This window comes from Lupinus angustifolius, chromosome LG02 (assembly GCF_001865875.1).
Source record: "Lupinus angustifolius cultivar Tanjil chromosome LG02, LupAngTanjil_v1.0, whole genome shotgun sequence".
NCBI lineage: Eukaryota > Viridiplantae > Streptophyta > Magnoliopsida > Fabales > Fabaceae > Lupinus > Lupinus angustifolius.
In genome coordinates this window covers 574123-601903 of record NC_032010.1, presented here as the reverse complement: position 1 = coordinate 601903, position 27781 = coordinate 574123, and the positions used below count along the sequence as shown (strand labels likewise).

General features: G+C 34.9%; 5 protein-coding genes and 1 non-coding gene across 9 annotated transcripts; 2 read left to right on the top strand and 4 right to left on the bottom strand.

The window, feature by feature from the left end:
- LOC109329971 lies at positions 54 to 4499 on the top strand. Its single transcript, XM_019563910.1, has 5 exons — positions 54 to 232; positions 2234 to 3694; positions 3839 to 3907; positions 3984 to 4182; positions 4323 to 4499. Exons 1-5 carry the CDS (start codon positions 230 to 232, stop codon positions 4391 to 4393), a joined length of 1803 nt encoding a protein of 600 aa, XP_019419455.1. The 5' UTR covers positions 54 to 229; the 3' UTR covers positions 4394 to 4499.
- LOC109329960 (2-oxoglutarate dehydrogenase, mitochondrial-like) lies at positions 5356 to 11593 on the bottom strand. Of its 2 annotated transcripts, none has more exons than XM_019563890.1 (9): positions 11469 to 11593; positions 9478 to 11128; positions 9161 to 9387; positions 8740 to 9072; positions 7855 to 8101; positions 6915 to 7043; positions 6599 to 6814; positions 6272 to 6395; positions 5356 to 5926 (listed from the first exon to the last, which is right to left on the bottom strand). In XM_019563890.1, the coding sequence occupies exons 2-9, from the start codon at positions 11038 to 11040 to the stop codon at positions 5688 to 5690; spliced, it is 3078 nt and encodes a 1025-aa protein (XP_019419435.1). In that variant the 5' UTR covers positions 11041 to 11128; positions 11469 to 11593; the 3' UTR covers positions 5356 to 5687. The 2 variants fall into 2 exon arrangements, with proteins under 2 accessions (XP_019419435.1, XP_019419444.1); XM_019563899.1 differs by having other exon boundaries at positions 9478 to 11109; positions 11469 to 11520.
- LOC109329948 (polyadenylation and cleavage factor homolog 4-like) lies at positions 12897 to 17897 on the bottom strand. 2 transcript variants are annotated; one of them, XM_019563878.1, is made up of 7 exons: positions 17612 to 17897; positions 16092 to 16193; positions 15744 to 16007; positions 15302 to 15338; positions 14787 to 15259; positions 13657 to 14553; positions 12897 to 13563 (listed from the first exon to the last, which is right to left on the bottom strand). In XM_019563878.1, exons 1-7 carry the CDS (start codon positions 17870 to 17872, stop codon positions 12973 to 12975), a joined length of 2625 nt encoding a protein of 874 aa, XP_019419423.1. In that variant the 5' UTR covers positions 17873 to 17897; the 3' UTR covers positions 12897 to 12972. The 2 variants fall into 2 exon arrangements, with proteins under 2 accessions (XP_019419423.1, XP_019419415.1); XM_019563870.1 differs by having other exon boundaries at positions 14787 to 15338.
- Positions 18902 to 22873, bottom strand: LOC109329941 (ras-related protein RABE1a-like). The gene is made up of 8 exons (XM_019563856.1): positions 22677 to 22873; positions 20997 to 21069; positions 20627 to 20727; positions 20004 to 20069; positions 19602 to 19699; positions 19413 to 19475; positions 19239 to 19331; positions 18902 to 19010 (listed from the first exon to the last, which is right to left on the bottom strand). Exons 1-8 carry the CDS (start codon positions 22747 to 22749, stop codon positions 18927 to 18929), a joined length of 651 nt encoding a protein of 216 aa, XP_019419401.1. The 5' UTR covers positions 22750 to 22873; the 3' UTR covers positions 18902 to 18926.
- LOC109329929 (pentatricopeptide repeat-containing protein At3g12770) lies at positions 24347 to 27366 on the bottom strand. Of its 2 annotated transcripts, none has more exons than XM_019563846.1 (3): positions 25030 to 27366; positions 24886 to 24936; positions 24347 to 24698 (listed from the first exon to the last, which is right to left on the bottom strand). In XM_019563846.1, the coding sequence occupies exon 1, from the start codon at positions 27294 to 27296 to the stop codon at positions 25149 to 25151; it is 2148 nt and encodes a 715-aa protein (XP_019419391.1). In that variant the 5' UTR covers positions 27297 to 27366; the 3' UTR covers positions 24347 to 24698; positions 24886 to 24936; positions 25030 to 25148. The 2 variants fall into 2 exon arrangements, with proteins under 2 accessions (XP_019419391.1, XP_019419383.1); XM_019563838.1 differs by having other exon boundaries at positions 24348 to 24698; positions 24816 to 24936.
- On the top strand, positions 27552 to 27623 carry TRNAC-GCA. Its single transcript has one exon. It is a non-coding gene; the product is annotated as a tRNA-Cys (tRNA).

Genomic DNA, 27781 nt, shown 5'->3' with positions numbered 1-27781 from the left:
TTTTTCTTACTTATTTTTTATGTTTTTATGTCGTGTTTATTTAATATAGAATTGTAAGATTTTAGTTTGATCAACTGATCTTAAGCTTGAACGTTTAGTTTTTATTTAATATAATGTGGTGCGGTGGACGAAGTTGTAAGATTTTGAATTCTATGATTCATTTACATTACAGTGTGGGGTGGTAAACGGTCAATCGGAATCAGACTTGTTTTGAAACACCGGCAAGATAATGGTAATTAAAGTATGTGATGCACCTCTTTTTTTCGTTCTCTTCATTTGTTTGGTATTTATGGTTTGTTCTTTTTATTTGTTTGGTGTTTATGGTTTATTTCAAATGCGCTTGAAATTATATATTTATATTGGTTTCTTTAGCAATGTGAAGATTTTATAAATATTTCGAAAAAGCTGTTTGATGTTGCAATAAGTTATAAGTTCATGAGCTGATTCGCTATTAGAATAAATGTAGAATTTCAACATGGTTGCAATAAGTTATTTGTTTCTATCTAGTGTTTGAAATGATAGGAGACATAAACAATATAGTCTATGATGTTTGGTTGAAGATAGAGAAAATACATCTTTAGATAAATAAATATGACAATCCTGTTTAAAACTCATAATATATGACTTTGATGGTTGGTGGAAATTAGTTAAACTACCATTGTGTAACTAATTTATGGCCTCTAACAAGTAATATCCAATTTCTTTCTTTATTCATGGAATAATATAGCTTTTTTACAATTAACGGGGCTCGTTCTATGCTCTTTATGGTATGTAGTCACCACGTAGTCAATAGCGCACACACTAGAGTGACTCGCGTGGCTGGGCTGCAATGCACAATGCATCGTGTTTTGGCAAATTTCAGTCCCCTTCAGCACCGTTGTCACCACTATCCTCTTGCAGAGTTAAAATCCTATCATTGCCCCTGTTTTTTTAGCGATTCCGTCAAATCGCCTTCTCTCTGCAGCCTTTTGTTCATCCTGCCACTTCCTGCAAGCGCAGCGAGTTTTGCAGCAGACAGACCCGTCCTCGGTTTTCATCTGTGACTTGATTTGTGTTCCACTGCTTCATTCCTAAATGATGACTGCCATTTTCATTTGAATGCTTAAACTTAATTACTTTAACCCTTAGAGGCTTATACTTATTCTAGGTATATTGAATATGAATGTTCGTCAATGAATTTGGATGCATTTACATGCACAGCCTATTAATCATTCATTTTATATCAATTACGGTGTGTGTCCATCTTGCTTTAGTGTTTTTGGGGCTGGTCGTTATCCAAGATTGACTACTATGTGTAACCATGTAAGACTAGTCTATCGTAACGGTAATGGCCAAGGCCCATCTTAATAGAATTTGTCCACATAAGAATGCAGAATATAACCCTCCTACTGGCTTATTCATGTTGTTGAGTGCTCATACTGATGCTGAAATTTATTTCATAAAAATCTTCGGGAAGTATTTAGTCGTCATTTGAAGCACCTTGATGATAATTTATTTAAGTTATTTTGAACGACATGGAATCGTGGTTTGATTTGTATGGTTAGTTCCCTTGCTTACTGACCACTCTTGGAGATAGGTGGTCATATATGGAATGGAATGATATGATAGAAATAATTAGTTATTGTTTGGATTGCTATAATTGTCTGTATATCAGTCTTGGTTGTTGGCTTTTCTGTCTTATTACACCACTCGATGTGATTAGAAAGTGTTGCTTCTGCTAATATGATGATTACGTTTGTAGAATCGTGTCGTTTGAATGAGCATATAAGAAATGCTGAGGTGAACATATAACATAAAAATAGATAGCTATAAGTTTTATTTTGTAAAGGTGAGACATTGATTTGATAAGTGTCCTCCAACTGAGTGAAATTTGGCTTCTATACCTTTGTCATCGCATTCCGAAGTACAGCTCTTGTCCATAAATGTCACGCTCAGTCTTCGTACTAAAAGGTCATGTAGTGACTGGTGGTATGGTATGGCTATGACACATGGTGACTAGTTACAAATGTTTCTGGATATATATCTTCATACACATTTTTCTTTCGGCCTTGTGCTCTATTTTTTTCCTCATGTTATGAAGAACCTAAAGTTTGATGCATTGGTTTTCTAAATGATCACCATCTGTTTTATAATTTATATTTATGTAGACTATAGATGTTCTTTTACATTCGGTAACTTCTTAAAATTGCAATTTCTGCTAATAAGATGATTATTTTAACTGTGATTTTTGCAGTCTTTCCAGCATAAAAGCTTTTGGATGCAACATGATGCTGGTTGCTTAGCTGAAGAAAATGTGGGATATGAGAATTCTTCGAGAGTTGAACCAAAGCGTAGTCGTCAGTGGTCTGCAGATACAGTTGAACCAGAAATATTCAACAAAAAACAAGCAGTTGAAGCTGTTAGTGGTGGCACAGTTTCAGGAGTTTCACAGGCGAATGTTTCTCCATGGGACAACAAAACGGGATTTCACTCAGTCACGGGTCAATTTTCAGACCATCTCTTTGGATCTGGTCTTGAACGGGGTGTCAATTATGTTGATAAGAACTTACCACCAATTAGAAGTGAAAATGTGAACATGGGAAGGAAGGATTTTGAGAATCAATATCATAATGATCCATCTATGAGCTTGTCAATATCTCATACCATTTCAGACCCTTCTTCATGTCTCAATTTTGGTGGCATCCGGAAAGTTAAAGTTAATCAAGTCAGAGACTCTGATAATTGCCTTCCTGTATCTGTAGGGCGCTCTGACCATGGTATTCCTGCATCCATAGGACACTCTGACATTTGTGTTCCTGCATCCATAGGACACTCCTTTAGTAGAACAGATAACAGTTCAATTTCAATTGGTGTGGGCTACAATAAGAATGATGGCAACATATCACTGGACCCGACTTATAACAATAGAAATGCCGATATCATTGCCATGGGGACCAGAATTGGTAAAACTGACGAGAATCTTCTTCCGATGAGTCACACCTTTAATAAAGGGGATGGCAATTTTACGATGATGGGTCACAGTTATGGAAAGGGAGATGACAGTATCTTATCATTGAGTCGGCCCAATGACAGGAGAGATGGAAATTTCATGTCAATGGGCCAGTCTTATGAAAAGGAAGACAGCAATTTGATTTCTCTGGGTACCTCATATACCAAGGGATATGAGAACTTCATATCAATCGGTCCAACCTATAGTGAACCAAGAGAAAATTTCATAACCATTGCTCCTTCCTATGACAAAAGCAATGATCATATAATATCAATGGGTCCAACCTATGATAAGGAGAGTTCAAACATTCCATCATACGACAAAGGAGAGTCTAGCTCTTTACCAATGGGTCACGACCGCAGTTTGGGTGAGAGCAGTAACATATCTTTCGGAGCTTCTCGTGAAAACATTGAACTAAGTCCATCTGGTGGTAGAATTTGTGGCTATGATTTGTTCATGAGCAACCATAACCAAATTCAGGCTTTGGATAGCCCGAAGGATCTGACTGAATCAAACTCCGAGTCACTTGTAAATATCACTCCAAAACTTAATACTAAAAATGATAGTATCATTAAGAACAAAGAGACGAAGACAACCAAGAAGGCTCCTACTACTACTAACAACTTCCCTTCAAATGTTAAAAGTTTGTTGTCAACCGGCATTTTTGATGGTGTTCATGTGAGATATGTTTCATGGTCAAGGGAGGTAAATGTGTTTTAATTTTGTGTTCCTTCATTTCCGAGTTGTTGTAGTTGTTTATATTAATGCTTTAAACATGGTTTGTATTCTTCTTGCGAGAAAAGATGTTTATATTAATGCTTTAAACATGTTTGGTATTCTTCTTGGCAGAAAAGTCTTACCGGAATCATTAAAGGAACTGGGTATTTGTGTTCTTGTGATGAGTGCAATCAGTCAAAGGTTAGCATCTAAAATCGCTTGCGTCAATTTGCATTAAACAAGTACTTCGGCTCATCTGTTAAATTCTGTCATGAAGGCACTTAATGCATATGAATTCGAGCATCATGCTGGGGCCAAGACTAAACACCCTAACAATCACATATACTTTGAAAATGGAAAAACCATCTATGCTGTTGTTCAAGAGCTGAAAAACACTCCTCAAGATATGCTTTTTGATGCAATTCAAAATGTAACTGGCTCCACCATTAACCAAAAGAACTTCGATGTATGGAAAGGTAATGAGAATTTTCCTTTCTCTTCATTGTGATTATGAACATTTGGATGACCATGTGTCCTTACCTTAAATCCTTTATGCTTGGTTAACTATAACAAAAACTCTTAAATCCTTTATACTATTAATCTATTCCCCCCTCAGCATCATACCAAGCTGCAACTCGGGAGCTTCAACGCATTTATGGAGAGGATGAGGTGTTCATACCATCTTGAGTTTAATTTTTCTCCCTTGAAAGTTCAAAAGAATGGTAAATATGTGATCTGTTAATAGCGAGTGAATATCAACTTAGTCGTTTTCAGAAGGTTATTTAATTGAAAAGTTTGAGGTGATGCTTCTTATTGGATCTTGATTGTTTTATTCTGTAGATGAAGATGTCTACTCTGTAGTAGAGAATCATTCTTTCGAATACAGTTTTGTGACATTTATCACCTTCGTAAAATTCCTTGCATGTAATGTTCCTTTATGAATCTTTGAGAAAATATTGTGAATATGGAGTTGTCAAGTGTCTAATAGCTCATGCAATATCACATGTTTGCACTGTTCTGAAACATACACTTATAACTTATAATTTTTGTTTGTAGCTTCTTGACTTAGTTAATAAGTTGGTAGAGTGTTTTGATAAACAGAGATTGAAAGGAGGTACAAAGAACTTTTCATAAAGTTCAAAAAATGAAAAAAACTTTCAATCATTTGTATTAATTTTACCTTTCAAAATATTTAAAAATTACATTAGTTACCTCTAACTAAAAACTAATATTATTATCTTCATTCTCTTCTTTTTTTTTTTCAAATTTTAGTTAGTTTCAAAGATAGTTATACAACTACAAGCTTATAACAAAATTATTATATTTTAAAAAACTTGGTTTTTAAGTTAAAAGGAAGTTATTATTCTCAGAGGGCATATTCTATTATGTAGCAGAATCACTATTTTATATTTTGATTATGCTACTTAGTGAAACAATCATATTTCTCAACATTTAAATCTAGTAGTGTGTATGATCAAAACATGAATGCATTTAATAGAATGAATTCTCTACTTTAAGAAGGATTAGTTTGGTTATGGGCTACTTGAAAAAACATGTTATCCATTTTATTATTAAGAGTGAAAAAACTATGCTCAACATACATACATTACTCTAACATTTGAACCCACTTGATGTTTCATAATGATTATCTGTCACAATTTATTGAAGATTCATTTCTTCCAAATCACATGGTATGAAGAAAAATAAAAAGCTTGAAAAATATCAAGCTCAAACTGTAAGGCAAACACACCTTTCCATGTTCTATAGCAATTACATTTTGGCAACAAGGGAAGAAAAAAAATATCAGCAAGGTATATACCATGAAATTCAGCTATAACCTGAGTTTAGATAGAAGGAAAAAAAATATATAAAGGCCATAACTCAAGAACAAATATTGCAAGATATTATGCCACCTTTCAATTATTGGTCCTTGTGTGGATAACTCAAGTGCAACATCAAAAAAGAAGTATCAGCAAATCCTTCAGTATGGAAAGTTGAGTGGGTCTTGTTGAAGAGCTTTTTCGGCAATGTCAGCCTGCTCCTTCTGGTGAACCTTGAGGAAACCAGTGGCTGTGGCTGCAGATGGAGCACGACCGACATATTTGACATCCTCGTAACCTCCCCTACCTACAGCTTTCATGGAAGAAATAAGCCGGGGTAGAACGTATGAGTATCCACCCATGTTTAATGGCTCTTCTTGACACCAAACAATCTCAGCATCTACATGAAACAAAACATAATTTAACAACATTAAAATCCTACCATTTTATTGCTTAAACACAGTTTTCAAAGAATTAACTCCCACATGAGTTATGACTTATGACAATAGACAAACTATGCACTTACTCAAACCAAAGTAATGATGCTATTGGCACTCCAAATTTCATATCCGCATTTCCTATTAACCCATCATTCTTTAGGTTTTTATTTTACAATATTACTAATTACGAGGAATCGGAATAGGCAATTGGGAGTGCCAAAAACCTCACCCATCAAACATCAGCCAGCAATTAAGAAATCACAATTGATTTTGAAAGACATTTTTCTAAAACTGAAAGTACATACTTGGATATCTTTTAAGCTCTCGTTGGACAAGGTCATAGGGGAAAGGACAAAGCTGTTCCACCCTACATATTGCAACATCCTTTGCATCAACCTTTTTTCGATGATCATCGAGTTCATAGTACACCTGCAAGGAATAGTTGATATTGATATTACAAACAATGTGTTGGAAAACAATCGATGCTCTAGACATTGAGCTTACATGCAACTGAAGAACCAGATCTAATTCATAAAATATGGTTGTTCTAAAATCCACCAGATGAAAGTGCATAAAAATTAGATAATAGCATTAACATGAAAACAGCTGGTTCTAATATGAGTATCACACACCTTTCCAGAGCAAAGTACTAGTCGTCTAATACCCTCCTCAATGTCCGAGTGGTCATTTTGGTCTTTAATGAGACGCTTAAATCTTGTTCCCTGTTTGTCAAAACCAGGATGGCCTTGGACATCATCGAACTCAGATAAATTTGACCTGCAAGCCTTACTACGAAGTAGGTTCTTGGGGGACATTACAATGAGAGGTTTACGGAATTCTCTGTGTAACTGCGAGAACAGAAGTAGCAGAGTATGAGAAAATAAGGAATATAACTTTACGAGACAACACCAACACCAACACCAACGTCAATAAATTAATCGTACTAACCTGCCTCCGTAAAACATGAAAAAAGTTAGCAGGGGTGGTGACATTCACAATCTGCAAATTACACTCCTGAATCTGTTTCCTAAGAGTTGGATCCATCTCAGGAATAACATATGGATTATCATCAGCCATCTGCCATTAGATTAGTGAGCATATGTTATTTTTTAAATACTAAATACGGACAAAATATGCTATTTAACACATGTTATTTAAATTTAAATACTACTAGAGAAATAAAATTGAGAGAAGAACATAGCAGATCCAGCAAGACCAAAAAGCAGTTCCAAACAGGCAGCATAATAGTTTTGTTTAATTTATATGCTTGTTTGCACTAGAAACAAGATCCAAACCACCAATTTAAATTTGAGAAAGGGTTTCTTGGTGCTCTCATCCCCCCTAATATTAGCCCAAAACTTTCCATATTTAGAGGTGGCTGACTTAAACGAGTCTCATTTCATTTCAGTCTCAGTTGTTACATTGACAATCACCCTCAGCATCCCCAGACTACTCCAACTATGCATAATCAGTATTTACAAGTGTCTACTTGTAATAGTATTAAGCATAGTATATGTGTGTATTTGTCTGGTGTGTGTGTATATACCTTTATGGCTTTATATGTATGTATGTATGTACGTATGTATATGTATATATCTATATATGTGAATCTTAGGACAAAAAGACATAACATGCAATCAACAAAGTATATTTTTCATATGACAGTACCATTTAGTTAAAGTTGATAAATCAATCAAGAAGTACTACCATATGCATAGAACTCATTGTCAACACCGAGATGCTTATGATCAATCTCATCAATCAACAAATACAACAGAGAAATGAGGAATAACAAACCAATAGCCAAAGTTAGCAAGCAGATCCAAACAGAAGGAAGATATGCTTAAAAAGTAGTTCAAGGAAAATTAAAACAGATTCACAAGAGAACCTGAAGGAAGCGTTCCAATCTTGCACTTGAATGCTCCGGGCCTTGGCCATCATAACCATGAGGAAGTAACACAACAAGCCCAGTCTGACGGAGCCACTTAGACTCACCAGAAACCAAGAAATTGTCAAATATCACATGAGCCCCATTAGCGAAATCACCAAACTGAGCCTCCCAAATTACCAATGAATTGGGGTTTTCCATCGAGTAACCCAATTCAAATCCAAGAACACCAAACTCGGAAAGTGAGCTGCATGTTGTTTCAAAAACTTCTTAGACAAGAGACGAGCCAGAAAATCATCTATCATTAGATCAATACAAGCACAAAGTTTTTTTTTCTTTTCTGAGAAGTTTTTATTTAATGTTCAAATGGATTACACTCCCATTTTTTATAATATGCAAGATATAATATTCTCATCTGGAAGAAGTGCCTGAAACACCATTAGAAAGCATAAAAACAAGGCAGAATAAAGATACATTTCAACTTCCAAATTATAACCAATTACCAACAATCACTTGACACACAAGATATTAAAACAAAATCTTTATTTAGTATTAAAAATAAACCATGCATACAAATTTATTTTCTTCGGACAATTATAAAAACACCAGAATCTTTATTTGTAGCTTGTAATATTTATAAAACATCATTCTATCGAAAAATAATAAAAATGACAAACCGCGAGTACATAAACACCATTTAGTGTAAAAGTATAGTTGCAAGTATGTCATATATTCTGTAAATTGGAACACCAACAAATCAGAACCAAAGATAAGCAAAGAGAGGTTACAGATTTTATATCCACGAAAACTAGGATACCAGTGATATAGCAGTATAACAATGCTGAAACAAGCAAAATGACTAAGTATATATTGAAGAAAGATTACCTATTGCTAACAGTAAACATCTCTTCATTTTGGTTCATTATAACATGGTCAAGGGGACAGTACTTATCCCCAGTTGTCTGATCATGAACCACAGAATGCCGGTGACTAAATGTTCCTCTTTCAACATCCTGACCACTTAATCGGACATGGTTGCCTTCAACAAGCAAAGTAGCAAAAGCAAGTGCCTCTGCACATCCCCAGTCAATATCTTCCCCTGTTTCAATCATTTGAGCACGTTGTTCATAAATTCTCTTCACTGCTTTATGAGGAGTGAAATTTTCAGGGAGGGTGGTGATTGCTTTCCCAACGGTTTTCAAGATCTCAGGTTTCACACTGCGTGGGTAAAGATCACAGATTTCAGCAGTGTTATACATAAGAACATAAAAGATTGAAGCAAAACAAAACAGTAAATTCGCCATACCCTGTGTTTCGGATACGTGAAACCTGTTCGGGTGACTTGAAACCAGACCAGTATGCTGAAAGCCAATCTCTTCTTTTTGGAACATATTCTTTGCTGGCCAAAAATTCTTCATTTAGAATTGATGTGACCTTCTTGTGTATCTTATCAATGTCTTCTTTTGTCAGTTCCCCTGTTTCCAAAAGCTTCTTCTGATAGATCTCAAGAGCTGATGGATGGCTTCGGATGACCTACATAGCCCAGAGTAGCAAATATAACTAACTTTCCCAGAAGCAAAATGCATATAAAAAGAAAAAAAACATAATAAACAAAGATCTAACCTTATACATTTTAGGCTGTGTGAAAGATGGCTCATCAATCTCATTGTGGCCAAATCGGCGGTAACACACTAAGTCAACAACCACATCTGAATGGAAAGTCTGGCGCCACTCAGCTGCAAGTTCACAGGCATGAACAACAGCTTCCACATCGTCACCATTCACGTGAAAGATAGGAGTATCTAGAGCTTTGGCAACATCAGTGCAATACTGTGAGGACCTGCCAGAACTTGGATCAGTTGTAAATGCAACTTGGTTGTTGAACACAATGTGAATAGTCCCGCCTGTAGTGTAATTCGGAAGAGCACTTAAATGTAGAGTTTCATATACCACACCTTGTCCTGCAAAACTACCATCTCCATGAATCAAAATACCCATGTTTTTCAGTCTGCCCACATCATTTGAGTAATACTGCTTTGCTCGAGTTTTCCCAACAACAACTGGGTTGACAGCTTCCAAGTGACTAGGATTTGCCACCAAGGACAAATGTAACCTACCACCACCCCTAGTTGGGCGATCATAAGATGTTCCCAAATGATATTTGACATCACCAGTTCCTGTGTATAGTCCAACTTCATCCTCGGGTTGAACACCACCACTAAACTCGCAAAAAATCTGTTTTAGCGGCTTCCGAACTACATTACCCAAAACATTCAGCCTTCCCCTATGTGCCATTCCAATAACTATGCTCTCAACCCCAAGATCAGAAGCTCGATCAAACATTTCTTTCATGCCAGGAATAAGAGTCTCTCCCCCTTCAAGCCCAAACCTCTTGGCTGATGTCCACTTGGTGGCCAAGAAGTTCTCAAACAGTGTACTCCAGGTGAGCCTATCGAAAATAACCTCACGACGCTCCCGGTTAAAATGGTTAGGCGTAGGGGTTTCAATCTTATCCCGAAGCCAATTACACTTATTACGATCAGCGATGTGCATATACTCATACCCAATGCTTCCACAATAAGCCTGCTCAAGGCGTGTCAAAATGGACCTTAGGGTTTGCACCGGACGGTTCTCAGACAAGAAACCAGCCATCCTCCACACCCCCAAAAAGAACTCCCTATCAAGATCAGCCTCAGAGAATCCATAAAGGCCAGGGTCCAAATCATCAGAAACGTCCCTTGCTTCCAAACTCAACGGATCTAGATTTGCCTTGGTGTGGCCATTAACCTGGTATGCCCTCACCAGCAACAACAACCTCATACTCTCTTGGATTGTTTGACCAGAAATCCCAGGGGATGTGGAACTTTGACCCACAAAGTTCCTAAAGAAATTGTCCCACGACTCATCAACACTGCTGGGGTCAGCTTCCCAAGCCCTCTGAAGCTCCTCTAAGTACACACTACTTGTCCCATCTAAGAAACTATCACTTAACCTAGACAGGGGCACCGGGCGGGGCACGGGCGCTGCTTGCGCCCTGGACTTGAAAACTGTAGTGTGAAATTCTCTACGAGTTGATGACGACGGAAGGACTCTAGCCCTTGACACAAGATATAAGGATCCACCTTGAGAAAGGGTCCTCCTAATTGCATGTTTTGCAATGCTAGCACCAGCTCGAAACCATGCCATGGATCTCACAACAAAATATCAAACAAAAATCACCAAATTTTCAATGATCTTATATCCTCAAGGCTCTGCCTTTGTAATTGAAACACATCTGCCATAACCATATACACATCACAATCACAAAATTGTTAGCAAAAAAAGGTGACAAAACAATAAACCCAAAAATAGTAATAACAATTATAAAAATAAAAAACAAAAGAGACAAATAATTCAATTTATTAGAACATTAACATATACCCAACAGCTATAATTGATTCAAAAACAAATTTTTAACAAAAAAACAAATTTTTAATAAAAAAACAAATGAAGATTAAAAAAAAAACAATCGATTCGTAAGAAATGGTGGGGTATGAATTGAATTAGAAAGGGAATTGGGATGAAGGTTGAAATCAAATCCAAAGAGTAATTGGGAATTAAGGGAAAAGAAAAACCTGAATGCGAACCCTAATTGCGATATGTGAATGAAGAATGGTTTTAATAAATTAAAACGAAAGTTTTTTTATTTGATTCCTTGTTTTATTTTATTCTTCCCACGTTAGTTGCGTATTATTGATGTAGTGGAATATAAAAAATGAAGGGTTCACAAAATTAAGATTATAGATCTTTTTCTAAATTAAGATATGAAATGATTTTATGATTTGTTTTAAAGGTGACAATAAGTTTGGTTTTATAATGTTCATTTTAACTTTATTTCAAATTCAGATCTAATTTTTAAGTTTATTTAAAGACTTATTATTTAATAAATCTTGTAAATAGTTTTTTATGTTAAATTCTCTTATAAATAGGTTAATAAGCCTATATCAAGAAATACATATGTAAACATCATAAATTACTTGGATGATAGTCTAGAAAAATACATTAAAACATAAATTGTATATGTAGTAGTAAATAGAAAGAAATATTTTATAAACTTTGAACCCTAACATATTAATTATATAGGCTTTTCATAAAGTTTTAACTTGATTTTTTATTGAAAGAGGGAAGCCCATGGTAAGCCTTAAATAAATGGTGTAATTTTCCTTCACTTGGTTCAAAGAGAGAAAATCAATTATATGAATGAAGTTCTAAAGTTTTATCCTAACTAACTATATATATGATTTGAAGTGTGTTGGTTAGGTTGATGGATTAATCTAAACTTGTCCACCCAAACTTAAACAGTTAGTCACATTGTAAGAGATCAATTTCTTATTATTAAGTGGAAGAATATACTTGAAAATTATAATAATAATGGTAATTCTTTTTTAATTTGAAGTCACTTGCTAAATTACACTAACTGAAAAGGTAAACATGACTAAAGCTTTATTGAGTTTTAGATTTAAGAAAAAGTGTATGCACATATAATATGTGATGTTGAGTATTAAAAGTGAATTAGTATAGTGATGAAGTCTCATATTATGCAGAAGTGAATGAGTTAAAAAAATATATAATTAATGGATCACCGATCAAATATTATAAAATTTTTGGTCAATATACGATGTCGAACTCGGTTATCTATTCTAATGGCTTAGCCATTAAAGAAAGTCTATTTTTTTTGAAGTGTTCAATCCCAACATGTTAGTGAGCCTTCAATGATGTGTATTGTAATACGAGAACCATAGTATATGTTTTCAATGGCCCAACACTAAATGACAATTTCAAGTAGCCTAATTCCATTTAAATCACGTTCTCTAATTATTCTTATCCAATTTGTCTACAAATAATGAAGTTAAGTTGCTTTCAGAAAATATACACAGAGTTAATAAAAAATATCAAGGTCAAAATATTTAAAACATACATAAAAAAATTGATTGTCAAGAATAGATGCCACTATAATGTGAAGGGTATAGAGTCTTAACTACATTTATGTCAATCTTAAAATACATATAACTAGTACGTGAATTTGCATGTTAAAATATAACCTTTGGGTACAATAAATGTTGCATGTTTCTGTTGTAACTATACACTTTTAGATGAATTTGGCAAGAGAAATATAGAATGAGAAACACATACCCCTTCTAAAGAAGTGGACATGCTAGCCTCAGATTTGCATTTAGCATGAATAATGGGGCCTAACTGTGACCTTTCCATTCCTTCTGTTGTACCCTTAGGTGCATTAAGGTATACAGCTTCTCTATACATCCAATCTTCTGTTTCATCACTATAAAACTTCTCAAAAGGCTCTTCACATAATGCACATGTATTTTGGTCCTCTTCGGCCAGCACAGCCAACTCTTCATCATCTTTCTTTTCCTCGACGCTCGTCTCAGTTGGGGAAAAACCTGGAACTGATTCTTTTCCCATTGCCTCTGCACCACTGAGCCACATCCTTCTGCTCACAAACCACTTACGAGAGGGATTCTGCTTTCGATTTTTAGACATCCGGTTCTTAGTAACGTGCCAATCCATATGACTTCTGTGGTCATCTTGGCATTTGAAGCGGAGGCCACAAGTTTTGCATTGTCTGGGGAGATTATCATATAAGTCGCTGATAGCAACTTCATGACGAACCTTCAGAATATCTGGATCAAATTTGGTCCCAACAGAATCCTAAAAATAGACAGCTTAATTTAATAACAACATTGGGATGTACATTGAAATCAATTATGGAAGGAAAAAAGAACTTACAATAGATTTAGTTACCTGTCTAGTGGGCTCATTAGTCATTGAGATCAAACCTTGGGCCATAAGTGAACTAATCAAATTAGAATATGCCGGAGTTGGCTGTTGACTAGACACAAAAGGACTAGCATTAGGATGAGGTATTTGTGACGGAGCAGGAGGCCGACTTGGAGGCAAACGTGGCAATGCTCCCCCTTGTAAATGTAAAGAGTTATTTGTGATATATTGGCCTGGCAAGGGGAATTTCATAGTAGGCAGCGGATTTGACACGGATGCACTTATAGGAGCACCATGTCCTTGCAAAGTGCCCCCATGACTAAATTGTGATGCTGCAGAAGCCTGAGATGAAAGAAACTGTAATTGTGGTGCTTGTCCATGGTTTTGCTGATTAGATGAAACCAGGCCAGGTAGCTGATTAGGAAACTGATGATGCTGTCCTTTACTGATATTTTTATTATCAACACTGTCTGACGGCTGTTTGTGCGTAAACAGCGATTTATGTGGATCATGACTCACTATGGTGTTATTAGCATTTACTGCAAATTGACTCCTAACATGGTTTTGCAATGGGAATATATGATTTAATCTGGGAGGACCCGTGGCATGCTCGTTTACAGAATTACTCATTTCAAAAGACGCTGGAAAAGCTGGTGGACGAGCCTCCACATTATACTTTAAACCAGGGACAATACTTGGCATAGTCGGTCGTGACCCGTATGGGTTTACATGAGTATTGGGAATGTTACCAATAGGAGGCTTCAGAAGACTCATTTCCGATCCCCTACTATTGAAGAGGTGTTGTGAAGAATTAGATGGATGATTACCAATCTTCCAAGCATCAAAATGTTGACTGGAGCCTAGAGTCTGATTTATTTGATTTTGGAGTCCAGACATCTGACCATGGGATACACAACCATACTGCACGATGATAAAATGATCATTCAATTCCATTATTCATCAGCAAGAAATTGAAGTACAAATGCTCATCATATATTAATATTAACTCATTATATCAAGAAGGTTCGATGGCGTCTGATTAGTGAGTGGTGGCATATGACAGGCATACATTTTAAACAGAAAAGGTAATATCACAAATCATATTGAAGTAATAAAGTATTGAAAGGTAAAAGAGAAAAGAGGAGGAAATGTACAGCTGAAGAGGAAAGTGCATGTTCTGCTACAACAGAGGAATCATCTACTGCAGGATGCTGAGACCCACTGGACAAACTCTTCTTGGTATCTTGCTCGGAAGAATTTGCATTAGTTGCAACAATAAAAGGTCTTTCCTTGAAGAAAGCATTATTTCTTCTACGGTCTACTAGCGTTGGACTCATCTCTTCCCAATTAAACTCCTCCTCTTGGGTATTCTGCCATGAGGTTGCCAAAACCTTGTTATCTACACCATTTCTATCCAGCCATTCAATTGACAAAGCCTTATTGCCAGAAGTTTCTTGGCGTTTGTCAGTGCCATATGCATCAATTAGAGATTTTGGACTTGGATGCTGTTGTCCATTATTAAGACTGTCACTGTATGTCATGGAAGTTCGAAGTCTTTTCCGACCATGGACAGAATACTGCTTTCGCTGCCACTCACTCAGCTCTTCTTCTCTACCTGGTGCTTTTGCTACTCCCTTATCCACTACAGAATGAGATTTGTTTATATTACCTAAAGTTCCTGCTGACTCTAACCTTTCACCTCCAACCTGCGAGGATGAAACCAACAGTTCTTTGTTACTGATGGATGCTAACAGATACAATCGGAATCTTGATCTCATAAACAAAGTAAAAATTGGAGACATGGGATTAGATGTTTTTAATATGTCAACCATGTCTTTATCTGCATCAAGGGTACTAAAACTGACATTTAGTGAGAGGAGTCTTAATGAAAAAGGTGATGGAGCTAGAAAAAAGAGAGATCTTGAGCATGTTAATGAAACAAAGATAATTTCTAACTAAAATTACATCAGGTTGTAGTTAAATGTAAACAATTTTGTTGGTGAATACATGTAAACCAAACACATCCTTGTCACATCAGTAAATTAATACATCCTTGACTGTGTAATTCATAGGAAACAGATTTAACAACCAAAAATAAATAAACAGCTTACAGTATCCATAATTGCACTAGATCGTTCCATCTGCCGCAAGTACTTCGGGTTAGCATGTATTCCATGAGTCGCTCGAGTAGATTCAGATGCCATGAGAGGATTAATACTTGATGATTGACTATTATTAACCGCGTCAGAAAATTGCAATTGAGATTCAATTTTGCATAGGACAGAGGGAGGAAAGACTTTTGACCAGGTACCAAAGAGATATCGCATAGCAGAATGCATATTAGGCTGAACGTGCCTGTACACCTCGCAGAAAACCTATGGAGACAATAGAACTACAAGTTTCAATAACAGAATATAATGATTGTAATTAAAATGATGATGCAACTCTAATTGACCTACTTCGGATAGACGTAAAGAGAAGTATCTGACATATTGCTGGCCGAAGTTTTTTACAATACTATCCAAAAGATAAAGTGTAGGGAGCTTTTGATCTGCAGGCACCTGGAAAAGGATAATTTGAAACAATTGAAGACCAAAAGAAATGATGGAGATTCAAATAAAAACAGAAACACAAATTTTATACTCTAAACTATTAACCGAATACATAACAAAAGGTCATAAAAAAGTATGGTTATTGTTTATGCAATGAACTCAATAGCAAATAGTGGTATCATTAGCAATATTTGTTAACTTTTTACAAGGTCCTCATTTTCAGAGGAAGCAATCTTAACATGGTTGGTGCACAATACTTCAAAAAGGGTCTGCATAATCAATGTCAGCAAAGAATCAGATATGAGACTTTGCCTCTGAGATTACCAGATGAAACTAATGTACACACCAATTACTCAATGTGTAAATATTAGGCAACACATGATAGTTTCAAAAGGAAACTACATAAGAGTGTGCTAAGTTGATAGAGACCTCAAAATTGACAATATAGTAAATATTATGATACTTAGCAAATATTCACTCCATCAAAATCATTCAATCTTCAAGGATTTGTTTCACTATCAATTACAACCTTAATCATTATCATTTGTTTGAAATCACTGTTCTGATTTTACATCTTCTATAACTAAAAATTCTTTTTTTCAGAACTACTAGGTTGCAAGGATAAATGCTGAGGATATATAGAGCTAACTTGAACAGATTAATAAATAGTATTTCACTTGGTATGTTCTTCCAATTGGAATTTCCTGAAATTGAATTTAGTACTGAATTGAATTGTTGCTGCTTGCGTTCTCAGTTCTTCAAATTATTAACAAATAAAAATCATAATACTAACTAATTTAAGTAGAATCCACCGAGTTTGGGTTATCTATTTACGAGTTGATTCTTGACTAACACCGAAAGAGAAGAAAAGGCTCAGGACCATGAAATACACTTATGAGAAGATATTTCTTAAGCCTTCTATTTCCCTTCTTCTACTATTTAGATAATTACTATAACCTAGTTGCATAAAAGCCAACAAAAATAAGCTCTTTTTGGCATAGCTTATTGAATAAGCGCTTAATTTAAAAAATTCCTTCAGAAATGCATTTGTTGCTAAACTAAAAAATTGATCACCAGATCTCCGGATCAAGACCCGGGAAGGACCACTGTGGAATTCAATTGACGATCACATGTCCATGGATTATTCCTATATTTTATCCGAGAGTTATCAATATTTATCAAATTTGTTCTTATCTAACCGAATTGGATCAAATGACAAAGACATATTAAGAACAAAATGATTAGTCCAAATTATAAAAAAGATTAGGAATTCATTGTTTTTGTTAATTAGAGCAATAAGAATAAGAGATACTTAAAAGATAATAATCATAATAACTAAAGCGTTTAGATTATCAAAAGAAAAGAAGAATAACAAAAAACAATGAAAACTTGAATCGTTTACAAAAGATAACAACGAAACGAGAAACCTTAAGAATACGAGAGCAAATAGTATTAGCAATGATGTTAGCGTGTTTCTTTTGTTGTTGAGCGATTACAGTGAGATCGATGATAACGTGTTTAAAATTGGAGGTTAGTTGAGATAATAAGGAATCGTAAATGTGAGAAACGATTTGTTCTTCATGAGAAGGCGGCGCGTGAAGAACACGGTCGGTGAGAAGAGAGTTGAATTCAGAGACGAGGAATGAAGGTGGCTTTGAAACGACCTCGGTCATCGTCGTTATGGTCATTGCTTCTTTTTCAATTGGAGAATATCACAAGGAAAACAAGGTCATGGGATATATATAGATATATTTTATTATTTTTTAAGTTTATCCTTATTTAGGTGTTTTTTATTTGGATAATTAGTGAAATTTCCTATTTATCTTATTCATAGAAGATTTTTTATTTATCTCATTTAAAAATTTAAGAAAATATTAATGATTATTTTTTGAGTTTATTCTTATTTAATATCTTAGTTTTTTTATTTTGGTACTACCAATGATATTTTTTCATTTTTTTGATAAAAAACTAATAAGAATCGAATCCTCAAACTTAGGGATCAAGCAATGGCGATTTTACACCACCCACTTGATCAATACTTGTTATCTTAGTTAGTGAAAGGTAAGTATATTATAGAAATATTAAAAAATATATATTAGGAAAAAATACAACAAATTTATGAAAAAATGTATTAAAGCCTATTATAATTTGGTTTCTTACAAATTGGCACATGAACTTTAAAATTTTCACAATTAACCTTTAAATTATTATAATTATATCAATATATTCATCCATCCATTTATAGTTAAGTTAATAATAGAGAAATATGCTGGTAAATTTGATTAAACATTTATCAACATAGGAATGTATCATTCTTTTTTTTCTTCCAACAATTGTGAGAGCAAAAAAGTTTGTCAAAATTGAAGGACTCATTTCTACCCCACCAAGTATTAAATGATAAATCAGTTTCTTTCTAGTTCAATAATCAATACATATATTATATTTAAAAATCACCTAATATAAAGTATGATCATATGAATTTAAATTATAATAACTATACATGTGTTCAAAAACTATGTCTATAAAAATAAAAGCATCTCATAGCATAACATTAAAATAAGAACATTTTGAAGAGATAAATGTTTTTCTCTTTTTGAATCAGACAATGAGATTATAATCAAAACACAACCTCTGCAAGTTGGGAAATACATAGGAACAAATTTTTGCATGAAATTGTAGTGTCATGAAAATAACTAGAGCACCAAAATGAGGATACCCTTTTGCTGCAGATACTGATTCTTTTCATGAACCACAACAAGCAGATTTTTGACCACCTTGGCTTCCACTGGCTGATTTGTCTGGTTGGTTAATCTTTATAGTCTGAGGCTGAAACAACAATTGTATGAACCATTCAGAGTTAGACTTATAAAAAACCCATGTATTTTTCTTCAAGTTTTTCACAAAAAAAAATTGATACATAGTGACAAAAGTTCAGTTTTTAAGAAAATAAATACAACTACACAGGGAAAAGAAAGGTTCCATTCATGCAAGTATTATAAATTTGTTGCAAATTGAGAGAAAAAGTGAAGGATGAGGTAAAAGTTAAGAACAAACCTCAGCCTTTGAATCTGTGTCAGCAAGCCTTTGCTTGATATCTTTTGCTATTGAAAAGAAAACCTCCTCCACATTCATGTTTGTCTTTGCACTCTGCAAGTGTTATTCGAAAATAAGGATAAAGAAAGTGAAATAATTCGATGAAAATGAGGTTGTCAGATATGTTCTACTCACAGTCTCAAAAAACTTGATACCATACTCATCAGCAAGAGCTTGACCTCTGGACGTAGGCACAGCCTAGAGGACAAAGAAGACCCGTTGTTAGTATCTACGGATAACAGTATCATAAAGGCAGATATAAACAGTACAGAGAGAATGCTCAATGTCATCAGTGAATAGAAAATGACCCACAGAGGTACATACCCTTTTACTTTCATCCATATCAGCCTTGTTACCTACAAGTATCTTGTTTACATTGTCTGAAGCGTGTTGTTCAATGTTACGAATCCAATTCCTAATATCTTGAAAGAAAGAAAGAATGAAGTTGCATTAAAATTGAAGGGCAGGTAAAATAGACAAAAGAAAGAACCTTTTATGCATAATAATTCAATCAATGTAAGTCAGAGAGGAAGACAGTCAAAGAGAACAAGGTGTACCGAGTAGATAAAAAGAAGAAAATATGATTTGATAGGTTAACCACAGTTGCAATAAAGCATTCAAAGGAATAAGCTCAAACATTGGTGCATAAATACATGAAATCATCAGAGAATTTATTTTAATTTAAAGTATCTTTAAATTTAAATGTGAACAGGGAAAGGAGAGTACTATTGAAAGATGCTTCATCAGTAACATCATAAACGAGCAAGATGCCCATGGCCCCACGGTAATAAGCTGCAAAACATGTAACGTTGTAAGAAGAGTTTTCCTTTCATAAAAAATTGACGATACAATCAAAAGTAGGACATATATAAACATAATGAATAATAAACTACAGTAAACTGAACAAGTTTATCGCGCAAAAAAGTGGGATGGGTCAACACGTCACTGGATGATAATGTAAAAAGTTTAAACTAACAATCGATTAAATTTAAATTCTCCATCTCTCCCTCCCTCTGTTTATGATGCATGGTACTCTTGCATGGTTGTCGTACCTATTTGTACAGGTCTATCGGATATGATCTGATACCAGCACTTAATGGGTACACATGGGAATACACCCAATAACAAGTCAGTCAGTGTAAAAGTTCAAAACACCAAGCTATGTCACTAAGTTATTTGTTTTTGACTAACTGAAATAAACTACTTTCAGTTCCTTCAATTTTGGTATTAAAAAATTTCATAGGTGTAATTTCCGATGCTAACTTTCTAAACCTTTTAATTAACTAGTGCCCTTAACAAGACCCTTAAACATATTAGATTAGCTCGGTTGCAGAAGATAAATCACATACCTGTCGTAATAGTTCGGAATCGCTCCTGACCAGCTGTATCCCATATTTGTAACTTAATGCGTTTGCCATCAAGTTCAATGGTTCTTATCTTAAAATCAATGCTGCCAAATACAGTATTACAACAATTTTATTTCCATCAACAAAATATATATTCATGGAGAATTATTTTTGTCATCACCTAGTGGAACTAAGGCTTGGTTGTTGTTGTAAAACTATTTTTGAGTAGAGAGAGACTAAAATAATCGCAAAAGAAGGAACCATCAACAGAGATACAAACCCAATAGGAACCATCTCGATATCAAAAGAAGCAAAAGGCAGTAACACCTATAGCATTTCACATGGAACAAAAAATATCAACAGAGATACAAACCCAATAGTGGTGATAAAACTGGTTGTGAAGGAACCATCAGAAAATCGCAAAAGCAAGCAACTCTTCCCCACACCTGGAATAGTTCATCAGAAAGCAATTAAATAAAGTACCACAGTTCGAGTGAAATATAAAAAGATGAGGAAAACAAGATACATGATTTTAGACCCTAATACATGTGCACACAAATTGACACACATACATACAAAAACACAAACAAGCATAAAGAATTAACGTGCACACAAGTTGACACACATAAAGATATTTGGGTGAGTTCGATTATATATACTTGTTGAGACGAAATCAATAGATAAAAGAAAGGAAGAAGAAATAATGTCACCGACAGTCATCAAGTGTTTCTTATCTCTTAAAGAAATGGTTACAATGAGAATACTTTACAACATCCTATAATTCATATCAGTCCTAAGTTGGTTCATAGTCTTATGTGTATGTCTGAAAGGCAAGCATGCACTAGTTCTTGAGTGTACCCAATAGGTATATGTCCACTTCTAAGGTAAGAAGGTATCAACTCAAAGTTCAATACACCTACTATTATAGAAAATCATTAGTGATCCATAAAGTTCACATGCTAGTCATTGTGACGTCATGCATACCCTTCATAAATCGACTATATGTGAAATTAATTGCATCTCTAAATTCTTCCATATGATTTCTCATGGCACCGATCACCCTATCACAAGGCTTTATTTTCTCTAAATTAACAAAGACAATGTGCAGGCCTTATTGTTTGCATCAGCAGGGAGGCACCAAAATTATATCTTTCCATCAAACCCTGCAACAGGTATATAACCTCCACAACCGATCTTCTTGGCATAAAACCAAATTGGTCCTCTTGTATGCAACTCTCCGGTCTTATCGTGCCTTAAACATTCTTTACCACAACTTCATGGGTAGCATTTGGTAAACACACCAGAATAGTACCAAACAGAACATACAGTTAGTGTTTGTAATTTTCATTAGGCTTGCTGTTGTTTTTACACTTGTACTATACTTTTCATTCCAAGCTGGCATTGCTAATATGCACTACCAGCTAGCGGAGTGTTACGGTTAGTGATAGTAACTATTGTATACAAACTTGATTCTACACTCATTGACTTCATTTTTCACATTTCAATCAATACAATCCTAGTTTACTCTCAATCTATTTTCTTCTTCGTATAGATCTCTGCAATTTTCCAACAAATACGGCTTCCATTCTAGATCTGGTGTCTCATCTAATGTACATGTTAGTTAATGTGCATTAATCTAAACCGTCGAATATGCCGAGTGATTGATATTATTAAAAACTCAACTAACAAGTCTAGATTCATCCACACTAGAGGAGCCTCTCCCATTATCATACATAAAGAACATTTCGGTTATATCCACGCGCCAAACACTATGATACTGTGGCTCATGAGCTTCTTCAACCAATGTAGTTTTCACTTTTCAGTATATGTTTCAAAAATTATGAAATTTAGCAAAAAACCATAAATTGAAATGAACCCATAATTCAAAATCATATTTTTCTTCCTCTATAAACCAATTCATTAAGATCTATAAACTAAAACAACAACATTTTTTAAGGTCATTCATTTTCAATGCAGAAAATCATCAACGGAAAATAAAAACACAAAATTTCAGGGTAAAGTGAAAAAGGGGGAAAATAAGAAAGTAACTAACCGCTATCGCCAATAAGAAGAAGCTTGATGAGGTAATCATAATCGGCACGTGCCCTTGCAGGTGGTGCTGCCATTGATGAACAGAGAGAGAACACGGTAAGGAAGAATGAAAAGACTATAATACCCCTTCTGTTGAAAAAAGGAGAAGATGAAGAGAATAGAAGAAAAGAAAAAGATAAAAAAAAGATTCAAATAAATGGGTTTGTGTGTCTCTGTTTATTTATTGATATTTTAATATGTGGAACCTTTTTCAATTTGAAAATTCAATTTATATCATGAAACCAAAAAATAATTTTGATTATCATATCTTTATTATTTTGGATTTTACTATCATTGTTGTTAATATTGGAGCTGAGTGGAACTGTTTATTATGAATAGTGAGAAAGAGTATATGTTTAATCATTATATGTTACAAAATTACATTATAAAACAATAAAGTATAAGAATGATGATGAAAATAATTATGGGTTGAATTAAAACTAATTTTGTCACATGTAAAACTAAATTTGTTTTCATCCTTAATCATCTTATTCATTAATAAAATTAAGAATAAAAAGTCATATTTATTTTTAAAAGATGTGATGGAAATTAGGTTTTCTAAAGAAAGTGGTCCTCCTATAAATTCATGAAGGTTTAAGATGATCACATTGTGTAATGATATGTCCGATCTCAAAAAAGTAAAGAAAAATGTATACACCGATAGTATACAAATTTTTTATATAATCATTATATCATTTACTATTTATATTCAATCATTATTAACTTTTAAATATATGACACATTTGTCATATATTCCATACTCATACCATATATGTAGAATACAATTCGCTTTCAAGATATCTTGAGAGTAAAAGGGTATATGGGTGACTCAAAACCTCGTGCTAAAAAGTATGGAAGCTCATGTCCGACTGAATTCGAATATGTTTGGATCACAATATGATCTTCTCAATCTAATGAATGAGGAGTCAATTTTAAAATTGTTCTCACCACATCACTAAATATATGTTTCAACACAAATTATATAAGAGTAGATTGATAGAATAAAAAATCTGTCATAAACAAAACCAAAGTTAATGAAACTCCTACACCATGTTAATCATTCTGAATTTAGTGGATGAAGAATATGTTGCAATTCAATGAATGGTGGAATGAACATATTCATAAGAGAGTTGCCTAATGGGAATTTGACTCACAATAACTAAGGTCTCTGCTCATATCATAATGCTGCTACCTTTTTTATGTGCTCAACTCATGCCAATAAAACTCGCCTCGCCGTACATATGCTATGGAGGGCGGTGTTGGGTTCCCGGTGTGAGGGCCAAGACGGAGTCAAGGACAAATTGACTATTTGGTCATCCTATGTGGTCTTGGTGGTAGCTTCCTTGAATGTTTGAGTTCCCTAAGATGAGACATTTCTTTTGCTTGAGTAGCAAGTCATCTCCCAAATTGAATCACGTGACTTTGTAGCTGTTTATGAAAGAGAAAGGAAATGTACTTGTATGGATAATATAGATTCTCCTGCAAAATATGTTAAGAGGATTGTCCTTAGTTTTGTTGGTATTTTGTCCTTCTATGTCTGTTTGGAAGTGACATTATAGGAGGGAGGGGGGTCCAAACAAAACATGATATTGATACAACGGTTTTTTAAAGTTTCCCATGCATCATAGTGTATAATTATTGGGACTAAAATCCAAGGTTTACACTTTCATATAAATATACTTAAATGCTTGCATGTTAGCAATAAACCATATAACTAAAAGTGCATAAGATATAGGAAAACAACAACCAAGCCTTAGTCTCACCAGATCAAATCGACTTCATTGATCGAATAATGTCATAATGTTAAATCATATATCATGTTTGTTGACATAACGTTGATACAATGTCGGAATAATAGGAAGAAACAAATATGACGGAAGTCACCAAACTCCGGAACACCATGAAGGTTGTCTTCAATAGTATGGCTCAGACCATTTATTTCCAATTCCATGAGGATAACAGATGCACATGGAAGACCTCAAGTCTGCAAAATCCAAAAAGTTGCAATAAACTCACACTTTGTAAGTGAGAAGAATACACTACAATAAGAAAATTCAGTATTATACATTAGGCTCAACCAGTGATAAAAACAGTAGTCTACCTTTCTATGATCCTAGTTCCATTATGATGATTCATCTGAACATAACAAAAAGCCAATGACAAACATTCACATTTCTTCTCCTCCTTGATCAAGATGCAAAAGCACTTTGATCAGAATTCTCCTGTTTCAATAACAAAATATGTCATTATCAACTATAGATGCATATATAAACAGACAATTACATGATTTATCAAACACTTAAGTGATTGCCTACATATATGCAAGGTGTTTCCACAGATCTTGAGGAGAAGTTGCTGCTAGAATTTCAGTCCGGTATGGTATTTCACAAAACTAGCAACCTTCGACCACTGGTTTAAGGTTGAGCCATGCTTCTCACCAATAATCTCCACATGAACAAGAACCATCCTTAAAATGATGAAATCGATTTGCATCCCTTACAATTATCTCCCTTTTGACAAGCTTAGATATATGCTTTATTGCTGAATGACAGTTTATACACGCTCGAAGATTCTTTGTTATTCTAAGCGTAGTTCCAGGAGCAGTACTAATAAGCCCATAAGCTATTGCTATCCTCTCACTATGAATACTGAGATTCTCTTCCTTCTCTTCATAATTCAGATCATGTAAAACAGATTCTGTATGTGGGATAAACCCAACCTCCTTTAATCTTCTTTCTAATCTCTGAAGCTCATTGAAAATTTCCTCAGCCCTTGGATGCGACTTGTCTCCTACATGAAATGCCTGCAGCTTGCCATTGATTTCAATTAAACTGTAACCGAGATCCTTACTCAATCCTTTTTCCTTCATCAGCACCCGAACATGTGCAACACGACTCCACATGCGGGAGGAAGCATATAGATTAGAGAGTTGTACATAGTGTCCTGTATTATATGGGTCTAATGAGAATAGTTTATTTGCAGCATATTCTCCCAATGTTACATGGCGGTGGATCTTACATGCACTCAGAAGTGCCCCCCATACACTTACACCAGGTTCAACGGGCATTTTCAAAATAAAAGCATAAGCTCGATCTAGATAACCTGCACGTCCAAGGAGATCAACCACACAAGAATAATGCTCATTGCGAGGCTCAATTCCAAAGTCTCTCATGCAGTGAAAAAGCTCCCAACCCTCTTTTACTAAGCCAGAATGATTGCATGCTGAGAGAAGCCCGATAAAGGTGACATCATTTGGACACACCCCTGCTTGCTTCATTGCGTTGTAAAGATTAATGGCTTCCCATCCTTGACCATGCAATCCATACCCCATAATCATGGCACTCCACAAAACAACATCTTTATCAGAAGTACGATCGAATACTCTGCGAGCAGACTCTACACTTCCACATTTTGCATACATATCAATGAGAGCTGTATTGACAAAAATATCACCTCCATATTTACTCTTTCTGACATAGTCATCCATCCATTGTGCTAATTCAAGCGAACCAACTTGTGCACAAGCTAAGACCATAGACCTCACAGTGACTGAATCTGGTCTAACATTTCTTGAGATCATGTCACGAAATAGCTGTACTGCTTCCTCGGCATGACCATTCTTTGCATAGCCAGATATCATTGCATTCCACATAATCACGTTTGGTGTCTCCATCTGGTCAAAGAAAGATCTTGCAACTGTCACCTGCCCACATTTTGCATAGAATGCTGTAAGCGAGATAAGCAAATCGGGCTCATCTTCAAGACCCATTTTGATGACACAACCATGAAGAGTTTTTCCTTGCTCCAAGTCATCTACATCAGTATAAGCCCGTATAATGCTTACCAGAGTAATCCAATCCAGTTTCACATCAGTATTTCTCATTTGACTGAACATTCTCAATGCTTCCATAGCTTCTCCATTCTGTGCCAATCCAGAAATAATGGAAGTCCACGAAACAATCGTTCTATCGTATAACCCATCAAACACCACTTTCGCATTACCAATACGACCACATTTAGCATACAGTGCCACAAGGCCATTCTGCACAAACACATCCAACCCAAACCCATGCCTGAATACTTGTCCATGAACTAAGCGACTCAAACCAAAATCTAAGAGCTCAGTACAAGCTTTAAGTACATAAGGAAACGTAAAGGAATCCGGATTCACTCCTGCCCATCTCATCGATCTATACATTTCAATTGCGTCCCTGAACATATTGCTTCTCGAATAACTCCTAACAATTGCATTCCACAAAAACACGTCGGGGTAGCAAAATTCATCAAACAGCTTACGTGCATAGACAATTTGTCCAAGATTTGAACTTGCATTAACCAGTTTGGTTATAAGAAACCCATTATGTTGTAATCCAGACACAACTATCTGGTTATGTATTTGATTGAGGTGTACTTTGTGCGTAGAATTATCAATGAGTGAGGCATAGAAAGAGTCTGAATTGAAGGCATTATGAAGGTGAAGAGGTGATGAAGTGCAATGATGTTTGATAAAGTTGAGGAGGATGCAAGTGGGTATTTGAAAAGCTGTAACCTTTTGGTTATTTGTAATGAGTTTCAAAGCCATATTATATTATTTCTAAATGATAATTAGTGAGAGAGGTCATTGGGGCATTTGGTCGAACATGTAAGCTACATTCGATTCTCAGAGATTGTAATTGTTGATCAGTCATTACCTTAAGTCCTTAACATACATAATAATCATTTCAACATTATGTTATTGATGATAAGGTCAATAAACACTGAGGTTTGAAACGTAATGACTTTAGTTTATTTTATTCATGACTTTTATTCATGACTTTTATTCATGACTTACACAGATGGGTCCATAGCTCAGTGGTAGAGCATTTGACTGCAGATCAAGAGGTCACCGGTTCGAACCCGGTTGGGCCCTTTTCTCATTTTTTTTATTTTATCTTTGCCACTTTTTCATACAATCTTCCATAAAAAAACATTGGATTCTGTTGCCATTATCAACCAACGTTTTCATTCTATTTTTTATGTTTGTTATTTTATTCTGTTCCAAATAATTGTTGTGTATGAATGGTGAAT

Bases quoted from the DNA above. Each gene is read 5' to 3' on its own strand.
- LOC109329971 (XM_019563910.1), top strand. The intron at 3,908-3,983 runs GTTAGCATCTAA...TCTGTCATGAAG, and splicing joins ATGAGTGCAATCAGTCAAAG to GCACTTAATGCATATGAATT. The intron at 4,183-4,322 runs GTAATGAGAATT...TTCCCCCCTCAG, and splicing joins GAACTTCGATGTATGGAAAG to CATCATACCAAGCTGCAACT.
- LOC109329960 (XM_019563890.1), bottom strand. From the start codon at position 11,040: ATGGCATGGTTTCGAGCTGGTGCTAGCATTGCAAAACATGCAATTAGG. The intron at 8,102-8,739 runs GTAATCTTTCTT...AACAACATGCAG, and splicing joins ATGTTTACTGTTAGCAATAG to CTCACTTTCCGAGTTTGGTG. The intron at 5,927-6,271 runs GTATGTACTTTC...TGTTTCATGTAG, and splicing joins AGAGCTTAAAAGATATCCAA to ATGCTGAGATTGTTTGGTGT.
- LOC109329948 (XM_019563870.1), bottom strand. From the start codon at position 17,872: ATGACCATAACGACGATGACCGAGGTCGTTTCAAAGCCACCTTCATTC. The intron at 14,554-14,786 runs GTACATTTCCTC...ATCATCGTGCAG, and splicing joins ATGCACTTTCCTCTTCAGCT to TATGGTTGTGTATCCCATGG. The intron at 13,564-13,656 runs GTAACTAAATCT...GTCTATTTTTAG, and splicing joins CTAATGAGCCCACTAGACAG to GATTCTGTTGGGACCAAATT.
- LOC109329941 (XM_019563856.1), bottom strand. From the start codon at position 22,749: ATGGCAGCACCACCTGCAAGGGCACGTGCCGATTATGATTACCTCATC. The intron at 20,728-20,996 runs GTTTGTATCTCT...TGTATTTGGCAG, and splicing joins AGTTTTATCACCACTATTGG to CATTGATTTTAAGATAAGAA. The intron at 20,070-20,626 runs GTATGTGATTTA...CATGTTTTGCAG, and splicing joins ATTCCGAACTATTACGACAG to CTTATTACCGTGGGGCCATG.
- LOC109329929 (XM_019563846.1), bottom strand. From the start codon at position 27,296: ATGGCTTTGAAACTCATTACAAATAACCAAAAGGTTACAGCTTTTCAA.